This window comes from Oncorhynchus kisutch, linkage group LG14 (assembly GCF_002021735.2).
Source record: "Oncorhynchus kisutch isolate 150728-3 linkage group LG14, Okis_V2, whole genome shotgun sequence".
NCBI lineage: Eukaryota > Metazoa > Chordata > Actinopteri > Salmoniformes > Salmonidae > Oncorhynchus > Oncorhynchus kisutch.
Window position 1 is genome coordinate 2,969,092 of NC_034187.2, and position 25,762 is coordinate 2,994,853.

General features: G+C 48.3%; 1 protein-coding gene across 1 annotated transcript in view; it reads left to right on the forward strand.

Moving 5' to 3' along the window:
* LOC109882749 (probable carboxypeptidase X1) overlaps positions 1-18,658 on the forward strand; it is a 48,486-nt gene extending 29,828 nt beyond the window's left edge. Inside the window, exons 10-13 of the mRNA XM_031787643.1 lie at positions 9,464-9,758; positions 11,492-11,631; positions 12,514-12,616; positions 16,621-18,658. Coding sequence (XP_031643503.1) covers positions 9,464-9,758; positions 11,492-11,631; positions 12,514-12,616; positions 16,621-16,961 — 879 coding nt within the window. The 3' untranslated portion in view covers positions 16,962-18,658. The remainder of the gene's footprint in view (positions 1-9,463; positions 9,759-11,491; positions 11,632-12,513; positions 12,617-16,620) is intronic.
* The last annotated feature ends 7,104 nt before the right edge of the window (positions 18,659-25,762 follow it).

Here is a 25,762-nt window from a genome sequence, read left to right on the forward strand (position 1 = left end):
TGCCAATTTACACAACCTGCCAGAGCTGAGGAAACTGACTCAACAACAGTGGTTTAACTGAGGCAGTTCCTTCTGTTATGCCATTGTCGGTTCATATTTAATACTGTTGGGGGCGGCAGGTAGCCTAGTGATTAGAGCGTTGGGTCACTAACCGTAAGGTTGCCAGATCGAATCCCAGAGCTGACAAGATAAAAATCTGTCTTTCTGACCCTGAACGAGGCAGTTAACCCACTGTTCCCCGGTAGGCCGTCATTGTAAATAAGAATTTGTTCTTAACTCAAATCAAATGTATTTATATAGCCCTTCGTACATCAGCTGATATCTCAAAGTGCTGTACAGAAACCCAGCCTAAAACCCCAAACAGCAAGCAATGCAGGTGTAGAAGCACGGTGGCTAGGAAAAACTCCCTCGGAAGAAACCTAGAGAGGAACCAGGCTATGAGGGGTGGCCAGTCCTCTTCTGGCTGTGCCGGGTAGAGAGGAACCAGGCTATGAGGGGTGGCCAGTCCTCTTCTGGCTGTGCTGGGTAGAGAGGAACCAGGCTATGAGGGGTGGCCAGTCCTCTTCTGGCTGTGCCGGGTAGAGAGGAACCAGGCTATGAGGGGTGGCCAGTCCTCTTCTGGCTGTGCTGGGTAGAGAGGAACCAGGCTATGAGGGGTGGCCAGTCCTCTTCTGGCTGTGCCGGGTAGAGAGGAACCAGGCTATGAGGGGTGGCCAGTCCTCTTCTGGCTGTGCTGGGTAGAGAGGAACCAGGCTATGAGGGGTGGCCAGTCCTCTTCTGGCTGTGCCGGGTAGAGAGGAACCAGGCTATGAGGGGTGGCCAGTCCTCTTCTGGCTGTGCTGGGTAGAGAGGAACCAGGCTATGAGGGGTGGCCAGTCCTCTTCTGGCTGTGCTGGGTAGAGAGGAACCAGGCTATGAGGGGTGGCCAGTCCTCTTCTGGCTGTGCCGGGTAGAGAGGAACCAGGCTATGAGGGGTGGCCAGTCCTCTTCTGGCTGTATCGGGTAGAGAGGAACCAGGCTATGAGGGGTGGCCAGTCCTCTTCTGGCTGTGCTGGGTAGAGAGGAACCAGGCTATGAGGGGTGGCCAGTCCTCTTCTGGCTGTGCTGGGTAGAGAGGAACCAGGCTATGAGGGGTGGCCAGTCCTCTTCTGGCTGTGCCGGGTAGAGAGGAACCAGGCTATGAGGGGTGGCCAGTCCTCTTCTGGCTGTGCTGGGTAGAGAGGAACCAGGCTATGAGGGGTGGCCAGTCCTCTTCTGGCTGTGCCGGGTAGAGAGGAACCAGGCTATGAGGGGTGGCCAGTCCTCTTCTGGCTGTGCTGGGTAGAGAGGAACCAGGCTATGAGGGGTGGCCAGTCCTCTTCTGGCTGTGCCGGGTAGAGAGGAACCAGGCTATGAGGGGTGGCCAGTCCTCTTCTGGCTGTGCTGGGTAGAGAGGAACCAGGCTATGAGGGGTGGCCAGTCCTCTTCTGGCTGTGCCGGGTAGAGAGGAACCAGGCTATGAGGGGTGGCCAGTCCTCTTCTGGCTGTGCTGGGTAGAGAGGAACCAGGCTATGAGGGGTGGCCAGTCCTCTTCTGGCTGTGCTGGGTAGAGAGGAACCAGGCTATGAGGGGTGGCCAGTCCTCTTCTGGCTGTGCTGGGTAGCGAGGAACCAGGCTATGAGGGGTGGCCAGTCCTCTTCTGGCTGTGCCGGGTAGAGAGGAACCAGGCTATGAGGGGTGGCCAGTCCTCTTCTGGCTGTATCGGGTAGAGAGGAACCAGGCTATGAGGGGTGGCCAGTCCTCTTCTGGCTGTGCTGGGTAGAGAGGAACCAGGCTATGAGGGGTGGCCAGTCCTCTTCTGGCTGTATCGGGTAGAGAGGAACCAGGCTATGAGGGGTGGCCAGTCCTCTTCTGGCTGTATCGGGTAGAGAGGAACCAGGCTATGAGGGGTGGCCAGTCCTCTTCTGGCTGTATCGGGTAGAGAGGAACCAGGCTATGAGGGGTGGCCAGTCCTCTTCTGGCTGTATCGGGTAGAGAGGAACCAGGCTATGAGGGGTGGCCAGTCCTCTTCTGGCTGTGCCGGGTAGAGAGGAACCAGGCTATGAGGGGTGGCCAGTCCTCTTCTGGCTGTGCTGGGTAGAGAGGAACCAGGCTATGAGGGGTGGCCAGTCCTCTTCTGGCTGTATCGGGTAGAGAGGAACCAGGCTATGAGGGGTGGCCAGTCCTCTTCTGGCTGTGCTGGGTAGAGAGGAACCAGGCTATGAGGGGTGGCCAGTCCTCTTCTGGCTGTGCCGGGTAGAGAGGAACCAGGCTATGAGGGGTGGCCAGTCCTCTTCTGGCTGTGCTGGGTAGAGAGGAACCAGGCTATGAGGGGTGGCCAGTCCTCTTCTGGCTGTGCTGGGTAGAGAGGAACCAGGCTATGAGGGGTGGCCAGTCCTCTTCTGGCTGTGCTGGGTAGAGAGGAACCAGGCTATGAGGGGTGGCCTGTCCTGAACAGTTGAAACTGGAGGTAAAATAAAGGTTTATATACGTATAAATAAATATATATAAAATCTTTTATTAAACAATAAGGTTGTTGTTGTTGACGTTCGAGGTGATGAGGTTTGATAATGTTAGGAGATTTTTAGTATCAGGAAATAAAACATAAAAAAACTAGTAAGATCGTAAAAAGAAAACGCTTCTCTGTGTCTGTACTGTCTGTACTGTCTGTACTGTCCCAGGCTGTCTGTACTGTCTGTCTGTACTGTCTGTCTGTACTGTCTGTCTGTACTGTCTGTACTGTCCCAGGCTGTCTGTACTGTCTGTACTGTCTGTACTGTCCCAGGCTGTCTGTACTGTCTGTACTGTCTGTACTGTCCCAGGCTGTCGGTACTGTCTGTACTGTCTGTACTGTCCCAGGCTGTCTGTACTGTCTGTCTGTACTGTCTGTCTGTACTGTCTGTCTGTACTGTCTGTACTGTCTGTCTGTACTGTCTGTACTGTCTGTACTGTCCCAGGCTGTCGGTACTGTCTGTCTGTCTGTACTGTCTGTCTGTACTGTCTGTACTGTCTGTACTGTCCCAGGCTGTCTGTACTGTCTGTCTGTACTGTCTGTCTGTACTGTCTGTCTGTACTGTCTGTACTGTCCCAGGCTGTCTGTACTGTCTGTACTGTCCCAGGCTGTCTGTACTGTCTGTACTGTCTGTACTGTCCCAGGCTGTCGGTACTGTCTGTACTGTCTGTACTGTCCCAGGCTGTCTGTACTGTCTGTCTGTACTGTCTGTACTGCCTGTACAGTCTGTACTGGCTGTACTGTCCCCGGCTGTCTGTACTGTCTGTCTGTACTGTCCCAGGCTGTCTGTACTGTCTGTCTGTACTGTCTGTACTGTCCCAGGCTGTCTGTACTGTCTGTCTGTACTGTCTGTCTGTACTGTCTGTACGGTATGTCTGTACTGTCTGTACTGTCTGTCTGTACTGTCTGTCTGTACTGTCTGTACTGTCCCAGGCTGTCTGTACTGTCTGTACTGTCCCAGGCTGTCGGTACTGTCTGTACTGCCTGTACTGTCCCAGGCTGTCTGTACTGTCCCAGGCTGTCTGTACTGTCCCAGGCTGTCTGTACTGTCTGTACTGTCCCAGGCTGTCTGTACTGTCCCAGGCTGTCTGTACTGTCTGTACTGTCTGTACTGTCCCAGGCTGTCTGTACTGTCCCAGGCTGTCTGTACTGTCCCAGGCTGTCTGTACTGTCCCAGGCGGTCTGTACTGTCCCAGGCTGTCAGTACTGTCTGTACTGTCTGTACTGTCCCAGGCTGTCTGTACTGTCTGTACTGTCCCAGGCTGTCTGTACTGTCCCAGGCTGTCTGTACTGTCTGTACTGTCCCAGGCTGTCTGTACTGTCCCAGGCTGTCTGTACTGTCCCAGGCTGTCAGTACTGTCCCAGGCTGTCTGTACTGTCCCAGGCTGTCTGTACTGTCCCAGGCTGTCTGTACTGTCCCAGGCTGTCTGTACTGTCTGTACTGTCCCAGGCTGTCAGTACTGTCCCAGGCTGTCTGTACTGTCCCAGGCTGTCTGTACTGTCCCAGACTGTCTGTACTGTCCCAGGCTGTCTGTACTGTCAGTACTGTCTGTACTGTCCCAGGCTGTCTGCACTGTCCCAGGCTGTCTGTACTGTCTGTACTGTCCCAGGCTGTCTGTACTGTCCCAGGCTGTCTGTACTGTCAGTAATGTCCCAGGTTGTCTGTACTGTCCCAGGTTGTCAGTACTGTCCCAGGCTGTCTGTACTGTCTCAGGCTGTCTGTACTGTCCCAGGCTGTCTGACATGTTCTTCTGTCCCAGGCTGTCTGACATGTTCTTCTGTCCCAGGTGACCCCAGAGACACGTGCTAGTAACATGTTCTTCTGTCCCAGGTGGCCCCAGAGACACGTGCTAGTAACATGTTATTCTGTCCCAGGTGACCCCAGAGACACGTGTTAGTAGCATGTTCTTCTGTCCCAGGTGACCCCAGAGACACGTGTTAGTAACATGTTCTTCTGTCCCAGGTGACCCCAGAGACACGTGTTAGTAGCATGTTCTTCTGTCCCAGGTGACCCCAGAGACACGTGTTAGTAACATGTTCTTCTGTCCCAGGTGACCCCAGAGACACGTGTTAGTAACATGTTCTTCTGTCCCAGGTGACCCCAGAGACACGTGCTAGTAACATGTTCTTCTGTCCCAGGTGACCCCAGAGACACGTGCTAGTAACATGTTCTTCTGTCCCAGGTGACCCCAGAGACACGTGCTAGTAACATGTTCTTCTGTCCCAGGTGACCCCAGAGACACGTGCTAGTAACATGTTCTTCTGTCCCAGGTGACCCCAGAGACACGTGCTAGTAACATGTTCTTCTGTCCCAGGTGACCCCAGAGACACGTGTTACTAACATGTTCTTCTGTCCCAGGTGACCCCAGAGACACGTGTTACTAACATGTTCTTCTGTCCCAGGTGACCCCAGAGACACGTGTTAGTAACATGTTCTTCTGTCCCAGGTGACCCCAGAGACACGTGTTACTAACATGTTCTTCTGTCCCAGGTGACCCCAGAGACACGTGTTAGTAACATGTTCTTCTGTCCCAGGTGACCCCAGAGACACGTGTTACTAACATGTTCTTCTGTCCCAGGTGACCCCAGAGACACGTGTTAGTAACATGTTCTTCTGTCCCAGGTGACCCCAGAGACACGTGTTACTAACATGTTCTTCTGTCCCAGGTGACCCCAGAGACACGTGTTAGTAACATGTTCTTCTAACCCAGGTGACCCCAGAGACACGTGTTACTAACATGTTCTTCTGTAGAGAGGAACCAGGCTATGAGGGGTGGCCAGTCCTCTTCTGGCTGTGCTGGGTAGAGAGGAACCAGGCTATGAGGGGTGGCCAGTCCTCTTCTGGCTGTGCCGGGTAGAGAGGAACCAGGCTATGAGGGGTGGCCAGTCCTCTTCTGGCTGTGCTGGGTAGAGAGGAACCAGGCTATGAGGGGTGGCCAGTCCTCTTCTGGCTGTGCTGGGTAGAGAGGAACCAGGCTATGAGGGGTGGCCAGTCCTCTTCTGGCTGTGCTGGGTAGCGAGGAACCAGGCTATGAGGGGTGGCCAGTCCTCTTCTGGCTGTGCCGGGTAGAGAGGAACCAGGCTATGAGGGGTGGCCAGTCCTCTTCTGGCTGTATCGGGTAGAGAGGAACCAGGCTACGAGGGGTGGCCAGTCCTCTTCTGGCTGTGCTGGGTAGAGAGGAACCAGGCTATGAGGGGTGGCCAGTCCTCTTCTGGCTGTATCGGGTAGAGAGGAACCAGGCTATGAGGGGTGGCCAGTCCTCTTCTGGCTGTATCGGGTAGAGAGGAACCAGGCTATGAGGGGTGGCCAGTCCTCTTCTGGCTGTATCGGGTAGAGAGGAACCAGGCTATGAGGGGTGGCCAGTCCTCTTCTGGCTGTATCGGGTAGAGAGGAACCAGGCTATGAGGGGTGGCCAGTCCTCTTCTGGCTGTGCCGGGTAGAGAGGAACCAGGCTATGAGGGGTGGCCAGTCCTCTTCTGGCTGTGCTGGGTAGAGAGGAACCAGGCTATGAGGGGTGGCCAGTCCTCTTCTGGCTGTATCGGGTAGAGAGGAACCAGGCTATGAGGGGTGGCCAGTCCTCTTCTGGCTGTGCTGGGTAGAGAGGAACCAGGCTATGAGGGGTGGCCAGTCCTCTTCTGGCTGTGCCGGGTAGAGAGGAACCAGGCTATGAGGGGTGGCCAGTCCTCTTCTGGCTGTGCTGGGTAGAGAGGAACCAGGCTATGAGGGGTGGCCAGTCCTCTTCTGGCTGTGCTGGGTAGAGAGGAACCAGGCTATGAGGGGTGGCCAGTCCTCTTCTGGCTGTATCGGGTAGAGAGGAACCAGGCTATGAGGGGTGGCCAGTCCTCTTCTGGCTGTGCCGGGTAGAGAGGAACCAGGCTATGAGGGGTGGCCAGTCCTCTTCTGGCTGTGCTGGGTAGAGAGGAACCAGGCTATGAGGGGTGGCCAGTCCTCTTCTGGCTGTGCTGGGTAGAGAGGAACCAGGCTATGAGGGGTGGCCTGTCCTGAACAGTTGAAACTGGAGGTAAAATAAAGGTTTATATACGTATAAATAAATATATATAAAATCTTTTATTAAACAATAAGGTTGTTGTTGTTGACGTTCGAGGTGATGAGGTTTGATAATGTTAGGAGATTTTTAGTATCAGGAAATAAAACATAAAAAAACTAGTAAGATCGTAAAAAGAAAACGCTTCTCTGTGTCTGTACTGTCTGTACTGTCTGTACTGTCCCAGGCTGTCTGTACTGTCTGTCTGTACTGTCTGTCTGTACTGTCTGTCTGTACTGTCTGTACTGTCCCAGGCTGTCTGTACTGTCTGTACTGTCTGTACTGTCCCAGGCTGTCTGTACTGTCTGTACTGTCTGTACTGTCCCAGGCTGTCTGTACTGTCCCAGGCTGTCTGTACTGTCTGTCTGTACTGTCTGTCTGTACTGTCTGTCTGTACTGTCTGTACTGTCTGTCTGTACTGTCTGTACTGTCTGTACTGTCCCAGGCTGTCGGTACTGTCTGTCTGTCTGTACTGTCTGTCTGTACTGTCTGTACTGTCTGTACTGTCCCAGGCTGTCTGTACTGTCTGTCTGTACTGTCTGTCTGTACTGTCTGTCTGTACTGTCTGTACTGTCCCAGGCTGTCTGTACTGTCTGTACTGTCCCAGGCTGTCTGTACTGTCTGTACTGTCTGTACTGTCCCAGGCTGTCGGTACTGTCTGTACTGTCTGTACTGTCCCAGGCTGTCTGTACTGTCTGTCTGTACTGTCTGTACTGCCTGTACAGTCTGTACTGGCTGTACTGTCCCCGGCTGTCTGTACTGTCTGTCTGTACTGTCCCAGGCTGTCTGTACTGTCTGTCTGTACTGTCTGTACTGTCCCAGGCTGTCTGTACTGTCTGTCTGTACTGTCTGTCTGTACTGTCTGTACGGTATGTCTGTACTGTCTGTACTGTCTGTCTGTACTGTCTGTCTGTACTGTCTGTACTGTCCCAGGCTGTCTGTACTGTCTGTACTGTCCCAGGCTGTCGGTACTGTCTGTACTGCCTGTACTGTCCCAGGCTGTCTGTACTGTCCCAGGCTGTCTGTACTGTCCCAGGCTGTCTGTACTGTCTGTACTGTCCCAGGCTGTCTGTACTGTCCCAGGCTGTCTGTACTGTCTGTACTGTCTGTACTGTCCCAGGCTGTCTGTACTGTCCCAGGCTGTCTGTACTGTCCCAGGCTGTCTGTACTGTCCCAGGCGGTCTGTACTGTCCCAGGCTGTCAGTACTGTCTGTACTGTCTGTACTGTCCCAGGCTGTCTGTACTGTCTGTACTGTCCCAGGCTGTCTGTACTGTCCCAGGCTGTCTGTACTGTCTGTACTGTCCCAGGCTGTCTGTACTGTCCCAGGCTGTCTGTACTGTCCCAGGCTGTCAGTACTGTCCCAGGCTGTCTGTACTGTCCCAGGCTGTCTGTACTGTCCCAGGCTGTCTGTACTGTCCCAGGCTGTCTGTACTGTCTGTACTGTCCCAGGCTGTCAGTACTGTCCCAGGCTGTCTGTACTGTCCCAGGCTGTCTGTACTGTCCCAGACTGTCTGTACTGTCCCAGGCTGTCTGTACTGTCAGTACTGTCTGTACTGTCCCAGGCTGTCTGCACTGTCCCAGGCTGTCTGTACTGTCTGTACTGTCCCAGGCTGTCTGTACTGTCCCAGGCTGTCTGTACTGTCAGTAATGTCCCAGGTTGTCTGTACTGTCCCAGGTTGTCAGTACTGTCCCAGGCTGTCTGTACTGTCTCAGGCTGTCTGTACTGTCCCAGGCTGTCTGACATGTTCTTCTGTCCCAGGCTGTCTGACATGTTCTTCTGTCCCAGGTGACCCCAGAGACACGTGCTAGTAACATGTTCTTCTGTCCCAGGTGGCCCCAGAGACACGTGCTAGTAACATGTTATTCTGTCCCAGGTGACCCCAGAGACACGTGTTAGTAGCATGTTCTTCTGTCCCAGGTGACCCCAGAGACACGTGTTAGTAACATGTTCTTCTGTCCCAGGTGACCCCAGAGACACGTGTTAGTAGCATGTTCTTCTGTCCCAGGTGACCCCAGAGACACGTGTTAGTAACATGTTCTTCTGTCCCAGGTGACCCCAGAGACACGTGTTAGTAACATGTTCTTCTGTCCCAGGTGACCCCAGAGACACGTGCTAGTAACATGTTCTTCTGTCCCAGGTGACCCCAGAGACACGTGCTAGTAACATGTTCTTCTGTCCCAGGTGACCCCAGAGACACGTGCTAGTAACATGTTCTTCTGTCCCAGGTGACCCCAGAGACACGTGCTAGTAACATGTTCTTCTGTCCCAGGTGACCCCAGAGACACGTGCTAGTAACATGTTCTTCTGTCCCAGGTGACCCCAGAGACACGTGCTAGTAACATGTTCTTCTGTCCCAGGTGACCCCAGAGACACGTGTTAGTAACATGTTCTTCTGTCCCAGGTGACCCCAGAGACATGTGTTAGTAACATGTTCTTCTGTCCCAGGTGACCCCAGAGACACGTGTTACTAACATGTTCTTCTGTCCCAGGTGACCCCAGAGACACGTGTTACTAACATGTTCTTCTGTCCCAGGTGACCCCAGAGACACGTGTTAGTAACATGTTCTTCTGTCCCAGGTGACCCCAGAGACACGTGTTACTAACATGTTCTTCTGTCCCAGGTGACCCCAGAGACACGTGTTAGTAACATGTTCTTCTGTCCCAGGTGACCCCAGAGACACGTGTTACTAACATGTTCTTCTGTCCCAGGTGACCCCAGAGACACGTGTTAGTAACATGTTCTTCTGTCCCAGGTGACCCCAGAGACACGTGTTACTAACATGTTCTTCTGTCCCAGGTGACCCCAGAGACACGTGTTAGTAACATGTTCTTCTAACCCAGGTGACCCCAGAGACACGTGTTAGTAACATGTTCTTCTGTCCCAGGTGACCCCAGAGACACGTGCGGTCATCAGCTGGATGCAGGACATCCCCTTTGTCCTGAGTGCCAACCTCCACGGGGGAGAACTGGTGGTTACCTACCCCTTCGACTGCACCCGGGACTGGGCCCCTCAGGAAAACACCCCTACAGCAGACGATAGTTTCTTCCGCTGGCTGGCCACGGTCTACGCCTCCACCAACCTGGTCATGGCCAACCCTGATAGGAGGATCTGCCACTCTGAAGACTTCCAACAGCACAACAACATCATTAACGGAGGAGCCTGGCACACCGTCCCTGGGAGTAAGTAGTTCTCCTACATAATATATATATATATATACAGTGGGGAGAACAAGTATTTGATTCACTGCCGATTTTGCAGGTTTGCCTACTTACAAAGCATGTAGAGGTCTGTAATTTTTTATCATAGGTACACTTCAACTGTGAGAGACGGAATCTAAAACAAAAATCCAGAAAATCACATTGCATGATTTTTAAGTAATTAATTAGCATTTTATTGCATGACATAAGTATTTGATACATCAGAAAAGCAGAACTTAATATTTGGTACAGAAACCTTTGTTTGCAATTACAGAGATCATACGTTTCCTGTAGTTCTTGACCAGGTTTGCACACACTGCAGCAGGGATTTTGGCCCACTCCTCTATACAGACCTTCTCCAGATCCTTCAGGTTTTGGGGCTGTCGCTGGGCAATACGGACTTTCAGCTCCCTCCAAAGATGTTCTATGGGGTTCAGGTCTGGAGACTAGCTAGGCCACTCCAGGACCTTGAGATGCTTCTTACGGAGTCACTCCTTAGTTGCCCTGGCTGTGTGTTTTGGATCGTTGTCATGCTGGAAGACCCAGCCACGACCCATCTTCAATGCTTTTACTGAGGGAAGGAGGTTGTTGGCCAAGATCTCGTGATACATGGCCCCATCCATCCTCCCCTCAATATGGTGCAGTCGTCCTGTCCCCTTTGCAGAAAAGCATCCCCAAAGAATGATGTTTCCACCTCCATGCTTCACGGTTGGGATGGTGTTCTTGGGGTTGTACTCGTCCTTCTTCTTCCTCCAAACACGGCGAGCGGAGTTTAGACCAAAAAGCTCTATTTTTGTCTCATCAGACCACATGACCTTCTCCCATTCCTCCTCTGGATCATCCAGATGGTAATTGGCAAACTTCAGATGGGCCTGGACATGCACTGGCTTGAGCAGGGGGGACCTTGCGTGCACTGCAGGATTTTAATCCATGACGGCGTAGTGTGTTACTATTGGTTTTCTTTGAGACTGTGGTCCCAGCTCTCTTCAGGTCATTCACCAGGTCATTGACCAGGTCCACCTTCCTCATGATCATTGATGCCCCACGAGGTGAGATCTTGCATGGAGCCCCAGACCGAGGGTGATTGACCGTCATCTTGAACTTCTTCCATTTTCTAACAATTGCGCCAACAGTTGTTGCCTTCTCACCAAGCTGCTTGCCTATTGTCCTGTAGCCCATCCCAGCCTTGTGCAGGTCTACAATTTAACCCTGATGTCCTTACACAGCTCTCTGGTCTTGGCCATTGTGGAGAGGTCTGTTTGATTGAGTGTGTGGACAGGTGTCTTTTATACAGGTAACGAGTTCAAACAGGTGCAGTTAATACAGGTAATGAGTGGAGAACAGGAGGGCTTCTTAAAGAAAAACTAACAGGTCTGTGAGAGCCAGGATTTCTTACTGGTTGGTAGGTGATCAAATACTTATGTCATGCAATAAAATGCTAATTAATTACTTAAAAATCATACAATGTGATTTTCTGGATTTTTGTTTTAGATTCCGTCTCTCACAGTTGAAGTGTACCTATGATTAAAATTACAGACCTCTACATGCTTTGTAAGTAGGAAAACCTGCAAAATCGGCAGTGTATCAAATATATAATAATCAACACCGTGCTTGGGAGTCAGTAGTTCTCCTATATATATATATATATAAAATCAGGCCCTTATCAAAGACTATTTGTTTTTCATGTGTTTTGTTGCCATATTTTTGTCCCTCAGGTATGAATGACTTCAGCTACATGCACACTAACTGCTTCGAGGTGACGGTGGAGCTGTCGTGTGACAAGTTTCCTCACGCCAGCGAGCTTCCTACAGAGTGGGAGAACAACAAGGAGTCTCTGCTTGTCTACATGGAGCAGGTCTACTGTTCTTTACATGGATTATTTACCAATGTTATACTGTATCAGAGTTATTCAAACTGGCCCCAATTGGAAAGACTTCACTTGTAGAATACTGTCCTACTGCATATCCCAGCTCTCTCTTACCAGCTCTCCAATTTGTAGATATTTCCCTGATCATCTCTGTTTCTGATGTTCCCTGATTATCTCTGTTTCTGATGTTCCCTGATTATCTCTGTTTCTGATGTTCCCTGACTATCTCTGTTTCTGATGTTCCCTGACTATCTCTGTTTCTGATGTTCCCTGACTATCTCTGTTTCTGATGTTCCCTGACTATCTCTGTTTCTGATGTTCCCTGACTATCTCTGTTTCTGATGTTCCCTGACTATCTCTGTTTCTGATGTTCCCTGACTATCTCTGTTTCTGATGTTCCCTGACTATCTCTGTTTCTGATGTTCCCTGACTATCTCTGTTTCTGATGTTCCCTGACTATCTCTGTTTCTGATGTTCCCTGACTATCTCTGTTTCTGATGTTCCCTGATTATCTCTGTTTCTGATGTTCCCTGATCATCTGTTTCTGATGTTCCCTGACTATCTCTGTTTCTGATGTTCCCTGACTATCTCTGTTTCTGATGTTCCCTGATTATCTCTGTTTCTGATGTTCCCTGACCATCTGTTTCTGATGTTCCCTGATCATCTCTGTTTCTGATGTTCCCTGATTATCTCTGTTTCTGATGTTCCCTGATTATCTCTGTTTCTGATGTTCCCTGACTATCTCTGTTTCTGATGTTCCCTGATTATCTCTGTTTCTGATGTTCCCTGACTATCTCTGTTTCTGATGTTCCCTGACTATCTCTGTTTCTGATGTTCCCTGATCTGATGTTCTGTCCTTGCCTCTACCAGGTTCACAGAGGCATCAAGGGAGTGGTGAGAGACAAGATGACGAAGAAAGGCATTGCAGACGCCATTGTGAAAGTGGAAGACCTGGACCACGACATACGATCAGGTAGACGTAAGATTCTACAACGATTTACATGATGCACTACACTACACAGAAGAAACAGAAAAAGAATCAGCCATTTTTTCTGTTTACCTCGACCTGCTTGTATGTCAAATTCCTGCCAGCGCCAATTTCTAACTGCTTATTGTAGCAGACACAATGCTCCGTGCTCGGGATTTACGGTGTTACCGGCATAGCACACAAGGGGGTGCTGAAAACACAAGAAAAGCCCATTGGGCCTCTTACCAGAATGCTAACAAAATGTGCACAATCTAATAGCGAAATCTCAGACGCTGAGATGCTAAACAAAGTTGTAAAGTTATACAAGCATAGTTAGTAGCTACAGAATGTAAAGTTATACAAACATAGTTAGTAGCTACAGAATGTAAAGAATGTAAAGTTATACAAGCATAGCTAGTAGCTAGCTTTTTTTAGGTGTGTGTTCAATTACAAGGGAAAGTAAATGAGAGAAATTGTGCAAATTAACAAAGTTGTGATGCTTTTCTGAAGGAAGAGCAGCTTGTGTCCACGGAGCAGAAGGGAGAAGAACAGAGGGGAAAAACGCTAACAGGAAGCACAGGGAAAAACGCTAACAGGAAGCACAGGGAAAAACGCTAACAGGAAGCACAGGGAAAAACGCTAACAGGAAGCACAGGGAAAAACGCTAACAGGAAGCACAGGGAAAAACGCTAACAGGAAGCACAGGGAAAAAGTGACAACTGTACAGAACTCATCCAGAGCTCTCTGACTACTGGCAGAAAGCCATTATAAGATATCTGATAACTTACTAATCATAATATACCAGTTCTGGGGGACTACAGTAAACTTCATCATGTGACCGGCTCAACTGAACTACAGTAAACTTCATCATGTGACCGGCTCAACTGAACTACAGTAAACTTCATCATGTGACCGGCTCAACTGAACTACAGTAAACTTCATCATGTGACCGGCTCAACTGAACTACAGTAAACTTCATCATGTGACCGGCTCAACTGAACTACAGTAAACTTCATCATGTGACCGGCTCAACTGAACTACAGTAAACTTCATGGAAAATAATGAGACATGAAAAACGCAATCTTCTTGACCTCCTAACGTATTGCACAAGTTGACTGCAGGTACTTAAAAAGTAGCTACAAATATTCAAATGTATTGGAAAAACATCTAAGAAATATTTGACGGTATTGAAAAACCATCCTGTGGCCTTTTCCAAATCAAATGATATCAAATTGTATTTGTCACATGCGCCGAATACAACTGTGAAATGCTTACTTACACACCCTTAATTAACCATCAATGCAGTTAAGAAAAAATGAGTGTTAAAGTATTTACTAAATTAACTAAATGTTAAGGGCTTGTAAGTAAGCATTTCCTAGTAAGGTCTACACCTGTTGAATATGTACGTACCGTCACTGGGGATGACGTCGTCGATGCTCTTATTGATAAAGCCGGTGACTGATGTGGTGGTGTACTCCTCAATGCCATCGGAGGAGTCACGGAACATATTCCAGTCTGTGCTAGCAAAACAGTCCTGTAGCGTAGCATCTGCGTCATCTGACCACCTCCATATTACCGAGTCACTGGTACTTCCTGCTTTAGTTTTTCCTTGTAAGCAGGAATCATATCTGACCATAGAATTATGGTCAGATATGCCAAATGGAGGGCGAAGGAGAGCTTTGTACGTGTCTCTGTGTGTGGAGTAAAGGTGGTCTAGAGTTAATTTCCCTCTAGTTGCACATGTGACATGCTGGTAGAAATGAGGTAAAACAGATTTAAGTTTCCCTGCATTAATGTCTCTGACCACTAGGAGCGCCGCTTCTGGATGAGCAGGTTCTTGTTTGCTTATGGCCTCTTATACAGCTCGTTGATTGCAGTCTTATTGCCACCATCAGTTTGTGATAGTCAATAGACAGCTACGAAAAATATAGATGAAAACTTTCTTGGTAGATAGTGTGATCTACAGCTTATCATGAGATACTCTACCTCAGGCGAGGAAAACCTTGAGACTTCATTCATATTAGATTTCGTGCACCAGCTGTTATTGACCAATAGACACAGACCTCCACCCTTTGTCCTACCGGAGGGAGCTGTTATTGACCAATAGACACAGACCTCCACCCTTTGTCTTACCGGAGGCAGCTGTTATTGACCAATAGACACAGACCTCCACCCTTTGTCTTACCGGAGGCAGCTGTTATTGACCAATAGACACAGACCTCCACCCTTTGTCTTACCGGAGGCAGCTGTTATTGACCAATAGACACAGACCTCCACCCTTTGTCTTACCGGAGGCAGCTGTTATTGACCAATAGACACAGACCTCCACCCTTTGTCTTACCGGAGGCAGCTGTTATTGACCAATAGACACAGACCTCCACCCTTTGTCTTACCCGGAGGGAGCTGTTATTGACCAATAGACACAGACCTCCACCCTTTGTCTTACCCGGAGGGAGCTGTTATTGACCAATAGACACAGACCTCCACCCTTTGTCTTACCCGGAGGGAGCTGTTATTGACCAATAGACACAGACCTCCACCCTTTGTCTTACCGGAGGCAGCTGTTATTGACCAATAGACACAGACCTCCACCCTTTGTCTTACCGGAGGCAGCTGTTATTGACCAATAGACACAGACCTCCACCCTTTGTCTTACCGGAGGCAGCTGTTATTGACCAATAGACACAGACCTCCACCCTTTGTCCTACCGGAGGGAGCTGTTATTGACCAATAGACACAGACCTCCACCCTTTGTCTTACCGGAGGCAGCTGTTATTGACCAATAGACACAGACCTCCACCCTTTGTCTTACCGGAGGCAGCTGTTATTGACCAATAGACACAGACCTCCACCCTTTGTCTTACCGGAGGCAGCTGTTATTGACCAATAGACACAGACCTCCACCCTTTGTCTTACCGGAGGCAGCTGTTATTGACCAATAGACACAGACCTCCACCCTTTGTCTTACCCGGAGGGAGCTGTTATTGACCAATAGACACAGACCTCCACCCTTTGTCTTACCCGAGGCAGCTGTTATTGACCAATAGACACAGACCTCCACCCTTTGTCTTACCGGAGGCAGCTGTTATTGACCAATAGACACAGACCTCCACCCTTTGTCTTACCGGAGGCAGCTGTTATTGACCAATAGACACAGACCTCCACCCTTTGTCTTACCGGAGGCAGCTGTTTTATCTTGATGATGGAACTAAAACCAGCTGTATATTATCCATGTTGTGGTTCAGCCAAGACTAGGTGAAACATAAGATATTACAGTTTTTAAATGTCCCGTTGGTAGGATAGTCTTGATCGGCGCTCATCCATGTTGTTATCCAATGATAACATTATCACGTTGGCTAATAGGACTGGCGGTAGAGGAGGGTTATCCACTAGCCGTCGGATTCTTACAAGGCACCCTGACCTACGACCCCTATATATCCGACTCTTCTTCATGTGAATGTCGGGTGTCTGAAGTAAATCCTTCGTGTCCAACTCGTTAACGAAAAAATCTTCTTCCAGTACGAGGCGAGGAATCGCTGTTCTGACATCCAGAAGCTCTTTTCGGTCATAAGAGACTATTATGTACAAAATAAGTTACCAACAACGCGAAAAACACACACGATAACACAATTGGTTAGGAGCCCGTAAAAACGTCAGCCATCAAATACACACAATACAATACAATACACCGCCAAAACCCAGTGCGTGCTCTCTCTTGTATCTTCATTTAATTTACACCTGGCTTCCATTTATTTGATTCTACTCCCAAGATGCAACAGTATCTTTAAAACGGATACTTTACGGTCTTTGTTACACCATTACATGTATCTCTTTAGTTTCTAGCTTGCACCATGTATTTTATTCTACTGTAAACATGAGTGTCTTTGTCATTGCATCAGTTTGTATCAGCTAGGTCCCCATCACCCTTTAATTGTGGTATTATCGACAAAATATTTTTGATACATTTTCTGAATGAATGATCATGAGACTCTCCTGTGTATCTCCTTTAGCGGCTGATGGGGACTACTGGCGTCTGTTGAACCCCGGGGAATACAAAGTGACTGTGTGGGCGGAGGGATACTTTCCCTCCATGAGGCGGTGCAACGTCGGGACCGAAGCACGCCCCACCATCTGTGACTTCATCTTGATCAAGACTCCACGGCAGAGGATGAACGAGATCCTAGCTAAAGGAGGGAGGTTACCCCAGGATCTACAACTGAAGCTGAGAGCACTGAGGCTCCGGAAACTAAGAGCCTCCACCAAGGCCATCAATCAGCGGAGGAAGCACAGCCGCAAGGCCAGGGGAACACGGTTCGCTAGGGCACCACGCCCTCTCACACCCCTGGCCTGAGAGACAGCGTCTCTAATGACACCCTATTCCCCACATGGCTCTGGTCAAAAGAAGAGCACTATAAAGGGAATAGGGTGCCATAGGGATAGGGTTCCATAGGGCTCTCTGGTCTAAAGTAGTGCACTATATAGAGAATAGGGTGCCATAGGGCTCTGGTCTAAAGTAGTGCACTATATAGGGAATAGGGTGCCATAGGGCTCTGGTCTAAAGTAGTGCACTATATAGGGAATAGGGTTCCATAGGGCTCTGGTCTAAAGTAGTGCACTATATAGAGAATAGGGTGCCATTTGGGACTCAACTTGAGGCTTTGAAACGACCGGGGTGTTTAAGATGGACTACATTGTAGTCAGCGACTACAGACAGACTGAAATACAAAACGTCAATGAGAAGTAATTTCTAGATTTGTAAATCCGACTGCAATGTAGTCGATCTGAAACAAGACACAGCGGCTTCAACACAAGAATGTATTCCCAGTGAATGTTATGATTTCAGATTTGAATAGCAGAGTAGTACAGGGAGATTGTATGTGCTCTAACTAGCTTGTTGGGACAGTGGTCAACAGTGGTCAGTTGTTTGTTAAAAAGGTAGAGAGATAATGTAGTTGCGGCTGTATCTTTACATTGGTAGGAATATTTCATACCTTCTAACTAGTTGTTTGGCTTGTTGGGAAAGTGGTCAACAGTAGCTAGTTTTCCATCCAATTGGCGACAGATTTTCATGCAAATATATATATTTTTAATCTGCATAAAGAAAATCTGCATATTTTCCCACCAGTGGTGTTTCCACCAAACTGGATTTGTTGCGGATAAAACATCAGTCCGTGATGACGTAGTGCGCACAAAGAGTACTTTTTCCACTTAAAGGTTTTCACGTTACCGAATTAAAAATCTAAAGTTCATTGTTTTTTCCATCGCATTTTCAACTCGTATCGATAGTTTGTTGCGCTGAATAGCACACGTGCGTACTCTAGCCAACAGCTCGGGTAAAGCCATCTACGTGATCAGATTATTATGGATCAGAGAGAGGATATGTTTGTTGTTGTCGACCCGGCAGTCAAGCATCGATCATCATGTCACCAGACTAAGGAACGTCCAGCTCACAGCATCCATTCACCACCCTGTGATGTTAACTCCGTTCATCTGTAGCCTAATAAACTACATGGTTTCCCCGGGTCGTAGTGAGAGGACCACACGTCAATATCATCTCGTGACTCGCAACTTTACTTTGATACGGTTCGATAGAAATTATATCAATATTTGCACATAAAATACGCCATTTCTCGCATAATTAAAATTTTCCCGACAAAAAAAAAGAAAAGATGTTTGAACGAAACAAATTGTCTCTCGACATTTATAAAAGTGTACTGAAACGACCTGTTTCCATCACAGTTGCAATTTGTCCATTTTTTGTTTTTAGACGGTATGACTTTACTGAAATAGACACTGTGAATGGAAACGTGGTTAATGACAATAGGAGTCTGCAAGACGGCACAAATAGATCTGGGACCAGACGTGTGAATATTCAGTTTAGTTTATCCTCGCCACTGGTCTTTAGTACAGCTGTTTTTACACTAACTATGAACAATATAGAAGAAGACCTTTTATGATGACGAGGGGAGGCCACGGCAGTATCAGCTGGCCTGATACGTTGTATATCATTGTGTGTTTTGACTATTTCATTAAAGGACAATTTGGGTAGAAAGAGTCGGGTCAATAATGTACTTGTTCAGAACCACGGAGAACTGTGATGAAAACGTGTGTTGTTTCCTCTTTTGCTGCGTAGGACCTGCTGTCAGTCTGAGGTTAAGGTTAGTATATTTATATACACACACACACACACACACAGAGACGTAAAAGACAAACATAGAGGATTTTTTTAAACAAGGTAAAAAGGCAGGGCAAGAGGACTCCATAGAAGAACAATGTATACAAAACAGATTGTTCAATTAATGTCAAGCTTCTGATACCCCTGAAGGAGAAGGTATCACACACACAGGCTCATTCCTCTAACTAATATGATCATGTGGAGTGAATGTGATTGAACTCAAATGATGATATAGTGGGAAATTATTTGATTTAAAATACATTAGCAGAAGAATCAAAACTGAAAGAGCTTTGTCTTCTAGCACCACCTAGACACCCTCTGGGTATTACATCTTGTACCAGCACCACCTAGAGACACCCTCTGGGTATTACATCCTGTACCAGCACCACCTAGAGACACCCTCTTGGTATTACATCCCCTACCAGCACCACCTAGATACCCTCTGGGTATTACATCTTGTACCAGCACCACCTAGACCCTCTGGGTACATCTTGTACCAGCACCACCTAGACCCTCTGGGTATTACATCTTGTACCAGCACCACCTAGACCCTCTGGGTATTACATCTAGTACCAGCACCACCTAGAGACACCCTCTTGGTATTACATCTTGTACCAGCACCACCTAGAGACACCCTCTTGGTATTACATCTTGTACCAGTACCACCTAGAGACACCCTCTGGGTATTACATCTTGTACCAGCACCACCTAGAGACACCCTCTTGGTATTACATCCTGTACCAGCACCACCTAGAGACACCCGCTGGGAATTACATCGTGTACCAGCACCACCTAGAGACACCCGCTGGGTATTACATCGTGTACCAGCACCACCTAGAGACATTCTGGGTATTACATCCTGTACCAGCACCACCTAGACCCTCTGGGTATTACATCCTGTACCAGCACCACCTAGACCCTCTGGGTATTACATCGTGTATCAGCACCACCTAGACCCTCTGGGTATTACATCCTGTACCAGCACCACCTAGACCCTCTGGGTATTACATCCTGTACCAGCACCACCTAGACACCCTCTGGGTATTACATCCTGTACCAGCACCACCTAGACACCCTCTGGGTATTACATCTTGTACCAGCACCACCTAGACCCTCTGGGTATTACATCCTGTACCAGCACCACCTAGAGACACCCTCTGGGTATTACATCTTGTACCAGCACCACCTAGAGACACCCTCTGGGTATTACATCGTGTACCAGCACCACCTAGACAGGACGGTATCTCTCCAGGAACAGGGTTGGAGATAAAACCTACAGGAGGGTATTTCTCCAGGAAGAAGGTTGAAGTTCAAACCTACAGGAGGGTATCTCTCTCCAGGGACAGGGTTGGAGTTCAAACCTACAGGAGGGTAGCTCTCCAGTAAAATCACTCTGTAGCAGGTTGTCATCAAGGATCTCTCTACTTTGCTTCATCCATCTTACCCTCAACCCTGACTAGTCTCCCAGTCCCTGCCACTGAAAAACATCCACACATCATGATCAAATCAAATCAAAGTTTATTTGTCACGTGAGCCGAATACAAAGGGTGTAGGTAGACCTTACAGTGAAATGCTTACAAATGCTGCCATGATGCTGCTTCACTGTAGGGATGGTGCCAGGTTTCCTCCAGACGTGATGCTTGGTATTCAGGCCAAAGAGTTCCATCTTGGTTTCCTCATACCAGAGGATCTTGTTTCTCATGGTCTGATTCCTTTAGGTGCTTTTTGACAAACTCCAAGCAGGCTGTCATGTGCCTTTTACTGAGAAGTGGCTACCGTCTGTCCACTCTACCATAAAGGCCTGATTGGTGGAGTGCTGCAGAGATGGTTGTCCTTATGGAAGGTTCCCTCATTGCCACAGAGGAACTCTGGAGCTCTGTCAGAGTGACCATCGGGTTCTTGGTCACCTCCCTGACCAAGACCCTTCTTCCCCGATTGCTCAGTTCTAGGAAGAGTTTTGGTGGTTCTAAATATCTTCCATTTAAGAATGATGGAGGCCACTTTGTTTTTGGGGACCTTCAATGCTACAGAAATGTTTTGGTATCCTTCCCCAGATCTGTGCCTCGACACAATCCTGCCTCAGACCTCTACGACATTACCTTCAACCTCATGAAAATCCACTGTCAACTTGTGGGACCTTATATAGACAGGTGTGTGCCTTTCCAAATCATGTCCCATCAATTGAATTTACCACAGGGGGACTCTAATCAAGTTGTAGAAACATCTCAAGGATGACCAATGGAAACAGGATGCACCTGAGCTCAATTTCATGTCTCATAGCAAAGGATCTGAATACTTATGTAAATAAGGAATTTATTTTTTTCTTTCTTTCTTTTTTGCAAAAGGATCTAAAAACCTGTTTTCGCTTTGTCATTATGGGATATTGTGATGTCATTATGTGATATTGTGATGTCATTATGTGATATTGTGATGTCATTATGGGATATTGTGATGTCGTTGTGGGATATTGAGTGTAGATTGAGGACATTTTTTTATTTAATCCATTTTACAATAAGGCTGTAACATAACGAAATGTGTGGAAGAAGTCAAGGGGTCTGAATACTTTCCGAATTCACTGTATGTTGTGGTTGGTTTGGTAATTACGGTACCAAAAGAGGTGCACTCAATTACCCGTTTGGGGCCCGTTCCGTCCTGACACACACACACACACACGAGGCGTCATGCCCCCTCAGATTTGTCCTGTTAAAAAAAAGAATAATAATATGTTGTTGTTTCTCTGTCATACTATTAGCTACCTAGCACGTTGATGAAGAAGTCTTTAGCTAGCCCAGATAGGTTCCCAACTTCCGTTCCTCATAACTAGCTACCCAGCACATTGATGAAGAAGTCTTTAGCTAGAGTTAGAGTAGAGTCAAGTTAGAGTAGCTAGCCCAGATAGGTTCCCTACCTCCCATCCTCATAACTAGCTACCCAGAAGCCATTTCAGGCTAGAGTCAAGTTAGAGTAGCTAGCCCAGATAGGGTCCCTACCTCCCATCCTCATAACTAGCTACCCAGAAGCCATTTCAGGCTAGAGTCAAGTTAGAGTAGCTAGCCCAGATAGGGTCCCTACCTCCCATCCTCATAACTAGCTACCCAGAAGCCATTTCAGGCTAGAGTCAAGTTAGAGTAGCTAGCCCAGATAGGGTCCCTACCTCCCATCCTCATAACTAGCTACCCAGAAGCCATTTCAGGCTAGAGTCCAGTTAGAGTAGCTAGCCCAGATAGGGTCCCTACCTCCCATCCTCATAACTAGCTACCCAGAAGCCATTTCAGGCTAGAGTCCAGTTAGAGTAGCTAGCCCAGATAGGGTCCCTACCTCCCATCCTCATAACTAGCTACCCAGAAGCCATTTCAGGCTAGAGTCAAGTTAGAGTAGCTAGCCCAGATAGGTTCCCAACCTCCCATCCTCATAACTAGCTACCCAGAAGCCATTTCAGGCTAGAGTCAAGTTAGAGTAGTTAGCTTGTCTAACTTTCTTAGTTGGCCTCCCCTGCTGGCAACCAATAACTATATGTACTAAATAGTTGTGCCTCCCCCCTCCTAATATTGAGTTGTGCCCCCCCCTCCCTCCCCATTTTGCCCTCAGAACAGTCTCAATTTGTCAAGGCATGGACTCTACAAGGGATGCTGGCCCATGTGGACTCCAAAGCTTCCCACCGTTGTATCAAGTTGGCTGGATGTAATTTGGGTGGTAGACAATTCTTGACACACGTGGTGAACTGTTGAGTGTTAAAAAAAACAACGCAGCAGCGTTATCAGCTCAAACCGGTGCGCCTGGCACCTACCATTCAGAGGTACCCTGTTCAAAAGCACCTACCACCGTACCCTGTTCAAAGGCACCTACCACCGTACCCTGTTCAAAGGCACCTACTACCATACCCTGTTCAAAGGCACCTACCACCGTACCCTGTTCAAAGGCACCTACCACCGTACCCTGTTTAAAAGCACCTACCACCGTACCCTGTTCAAAGGCACCTACCACCGTACCCTGTTCAAAGGCACCTACTACCTTACCCTGTTCAAAGGCACCTACCACCGTACCCTGTTCAAAGGCACCTACCACCGTACCCTGTTCAAAGGCACCTACCACCGTACCCTGTTCAAAGGCACCTACCACCGTACCCTGTTCAAAGGCACCTACCACCGTACCCTGTTCAAAGGCACCTACCAATGTACCCTGTTCAAAGGCACCTACTACCGTACCCTGTTCAAAGGCACCTACCACCATACCCTGTTCAAAGGCACCTACCACCGTACCCTGTTCAAAGGCACCTACCACCGTACCCTGTTCAAAGGCACCTACCACCGTACCCTGTTCAAAGGCACCTACCACCGTACCCTGTTCAAAGGCACCTACCACCGTACCCTGTTCAAAGGCACCTACCACCGTACCCTGTTCAAAGGCACCTACCAATGTACCCTGTTCAAAGGCACCTACTACCGTACCCTGTTCAAAGGCACCTACCACCATACCCTGTTCAAAGGCACCTACCACCGTACCCTGTTCAAAGGCACTTAAATATTTTGTCTTGTCCATTCACCCTCTGAATGGCACACGAACACAATCCATGTCTCAATTTGTCTCAAGGCTTAGAAATCATTTTTTAACCACCTGTCTCCTCCCCTTCATCTACATGTCTCCTCCCCTTCATCTACACTGATTGAAGTGGATTTAACAGGTGACATCAATAAGGGATCATATCTTTCACCTGGATTCATCTGGTCAGTCTACACGGTACGTCATGGAAAGAGCAGGTGTTCGTATTGTTGGGGATACTCAGTGTAATTGACTGTCGACTCATTGGCCAAGGGAATGGGAATATTTATCAGTAGATCACATGATTTTAAAGGTGTATTATTGTAATTCAAAATGCCTAGCTCTTAGCTCAATGGCCTCATACATTTTAAACTATGCATTTTACAACAGTAAAATTAACACAATATTTATCATATTCACTCACAGGAGGTTGGTGGGTCCTTAATTGGGGGGAACGGGCTCGTGGTAATGGTTTGAGCGAAGTGATATCAAATATAGCAAACACATGGTTTCCATGCGTTTGATTCCATTCGCTCCGGTCCATTTGCTCCGGTCCAGACATTATTATGAGCCGTCCTTCCCTCAGCAGCCTCCACCATATTCACCCAACAGTTCCATGTGCTGTGTCAGTAGGGTTGCACAATTACAGTAACTTTAACAAAACTCCCAGGTTTTCACAAAATCCTGGTAGGAAGATTCCTGGAATCAGGAGGGGGGAAAAATGGTAATCCGGCATCCGGAACCAGGATTTTGAAAAAAACAGAATTTTGCAACCCTACCTGTGTGTCTCATGTAGAAGTGCTCTTCTCAGTTCTGTGTGTCATTATAGAAGTACTCAGCCCATCTGTTTAATGCAGTGGACCCATACACTACAGTTAGACACCTGCCTGGTCTCTGCTACACCTACTGCTGAGTACCTTTCCAAATATCACTCCATGGTCAAATTCCTAACGGACAGCACCGCCCTGCAGGACACCCAGTGAGAAGGACAGCTCTAGGTTCTCCACCCTGGTCAACCTGTCTGACCAGAACTACTGTTACTCCAACGTTCTGAAGAGCACAGACCTCAACACAAACCTGGGCAAGGTCACAGCCATATAGTTAGAGACAACTTTTAGATTTTTGAAAATATATTGTTGTAATTGTAAAGTAATTGTAATCCACGCTGATCACCACTCAGAGGGGAACAGGATAGAGCAGGGGGTATTCAGCTCTTACTCTACGAGGTTCGGACTACTGATGATTCTGTTCTACCTGATCCTTAATATCAACCCCACCTGGTGTCCCAGGTCTAAATCAGGCCCTGATCCTTAATATCAACCCCACCTGGTGTCCCAGGTCTAAATCAGGCCCTGATTAGAGTTGAGGATGAAAAAAAAGCGGTGGAACTGGCTCGGTGGTCCAGATTTGGCCGTGTTTATTAACCCTAAGGTCCTGGGGATGATGAGGAGCTGATTAGTGGATTCAGGAGTGTAGTGATAAGGCAAACACAACAATGTGCCCCCTTTGTGTGGCCCTAGGACCAGGATTAAGAAACACGACTCTGGGCCTTTCTGTTGGTGTCCCCAGTACCAGGATTAAGAAACACGACTCTGGGCCTTTCTGTTGGTGTCCCCAGTACCAGGATTAAGAAACACGACTCTGGGCATTTCTGTTGGTGTCCCCAGTACCAGGATTAAGAAACACGACTCTGGGCATTTCTGTTGGTGTCCCCAGTACCAGGATTAAGAAACACGACTCTGGGCCTTTCTGTTGGTGTCCCCAGTACCAGGATTAAGAAACACGACTCTGGGCATTTCTGTTGGTGTCCCCAGTACCAGGATTAAGAAACACGACTCTGGGCATTTCTGTTGGTGTCCCCAGTACCAGGATTAAGAAACACGACTCTGGGCATTTCTGTTGGTGTCCCCAGTACCAGGATTAAGAAACACGACTCTGGGCATTTCTGTTGGTGTCCCCAGTACCAGGATTAAGAAACACGACTCTGGGCATTTCTGTTTTCACTTGAGTTAGTAAATACATGAAAGCGCCACAAGGTGGTAGCAGAGGATAAGGAATGACTGACTGTTCAGCTGTTTGATTATTTGTTGACTACTGCGTTGGGACTTTGGTGATTGGATTGAGAGACACAGGAAATCCTGCCGGGTGAAATGTACCCATCCACGGGTGTAAACTACATCAGCCTCTGACCCTGACTGACCTCCACCTCCTTGACCTGCCTCTGACCCTGACAGACCTCCACCTCCTTGACCTGCCTCTGACCCTGACAGACCTCCACCTCCTTGACCTGACCCTGACAGACCTCCACCTCCTTGACCTGCCTCTGACCCTGACCCTGACAGACCTCCACCTCCTTGACCTGCCTCTGGCCCTGACAGACCTCCACCTCCTTGACCTGCCTCTGACCCTGACAGACCTCCACCTCCTTGACCTGCCTC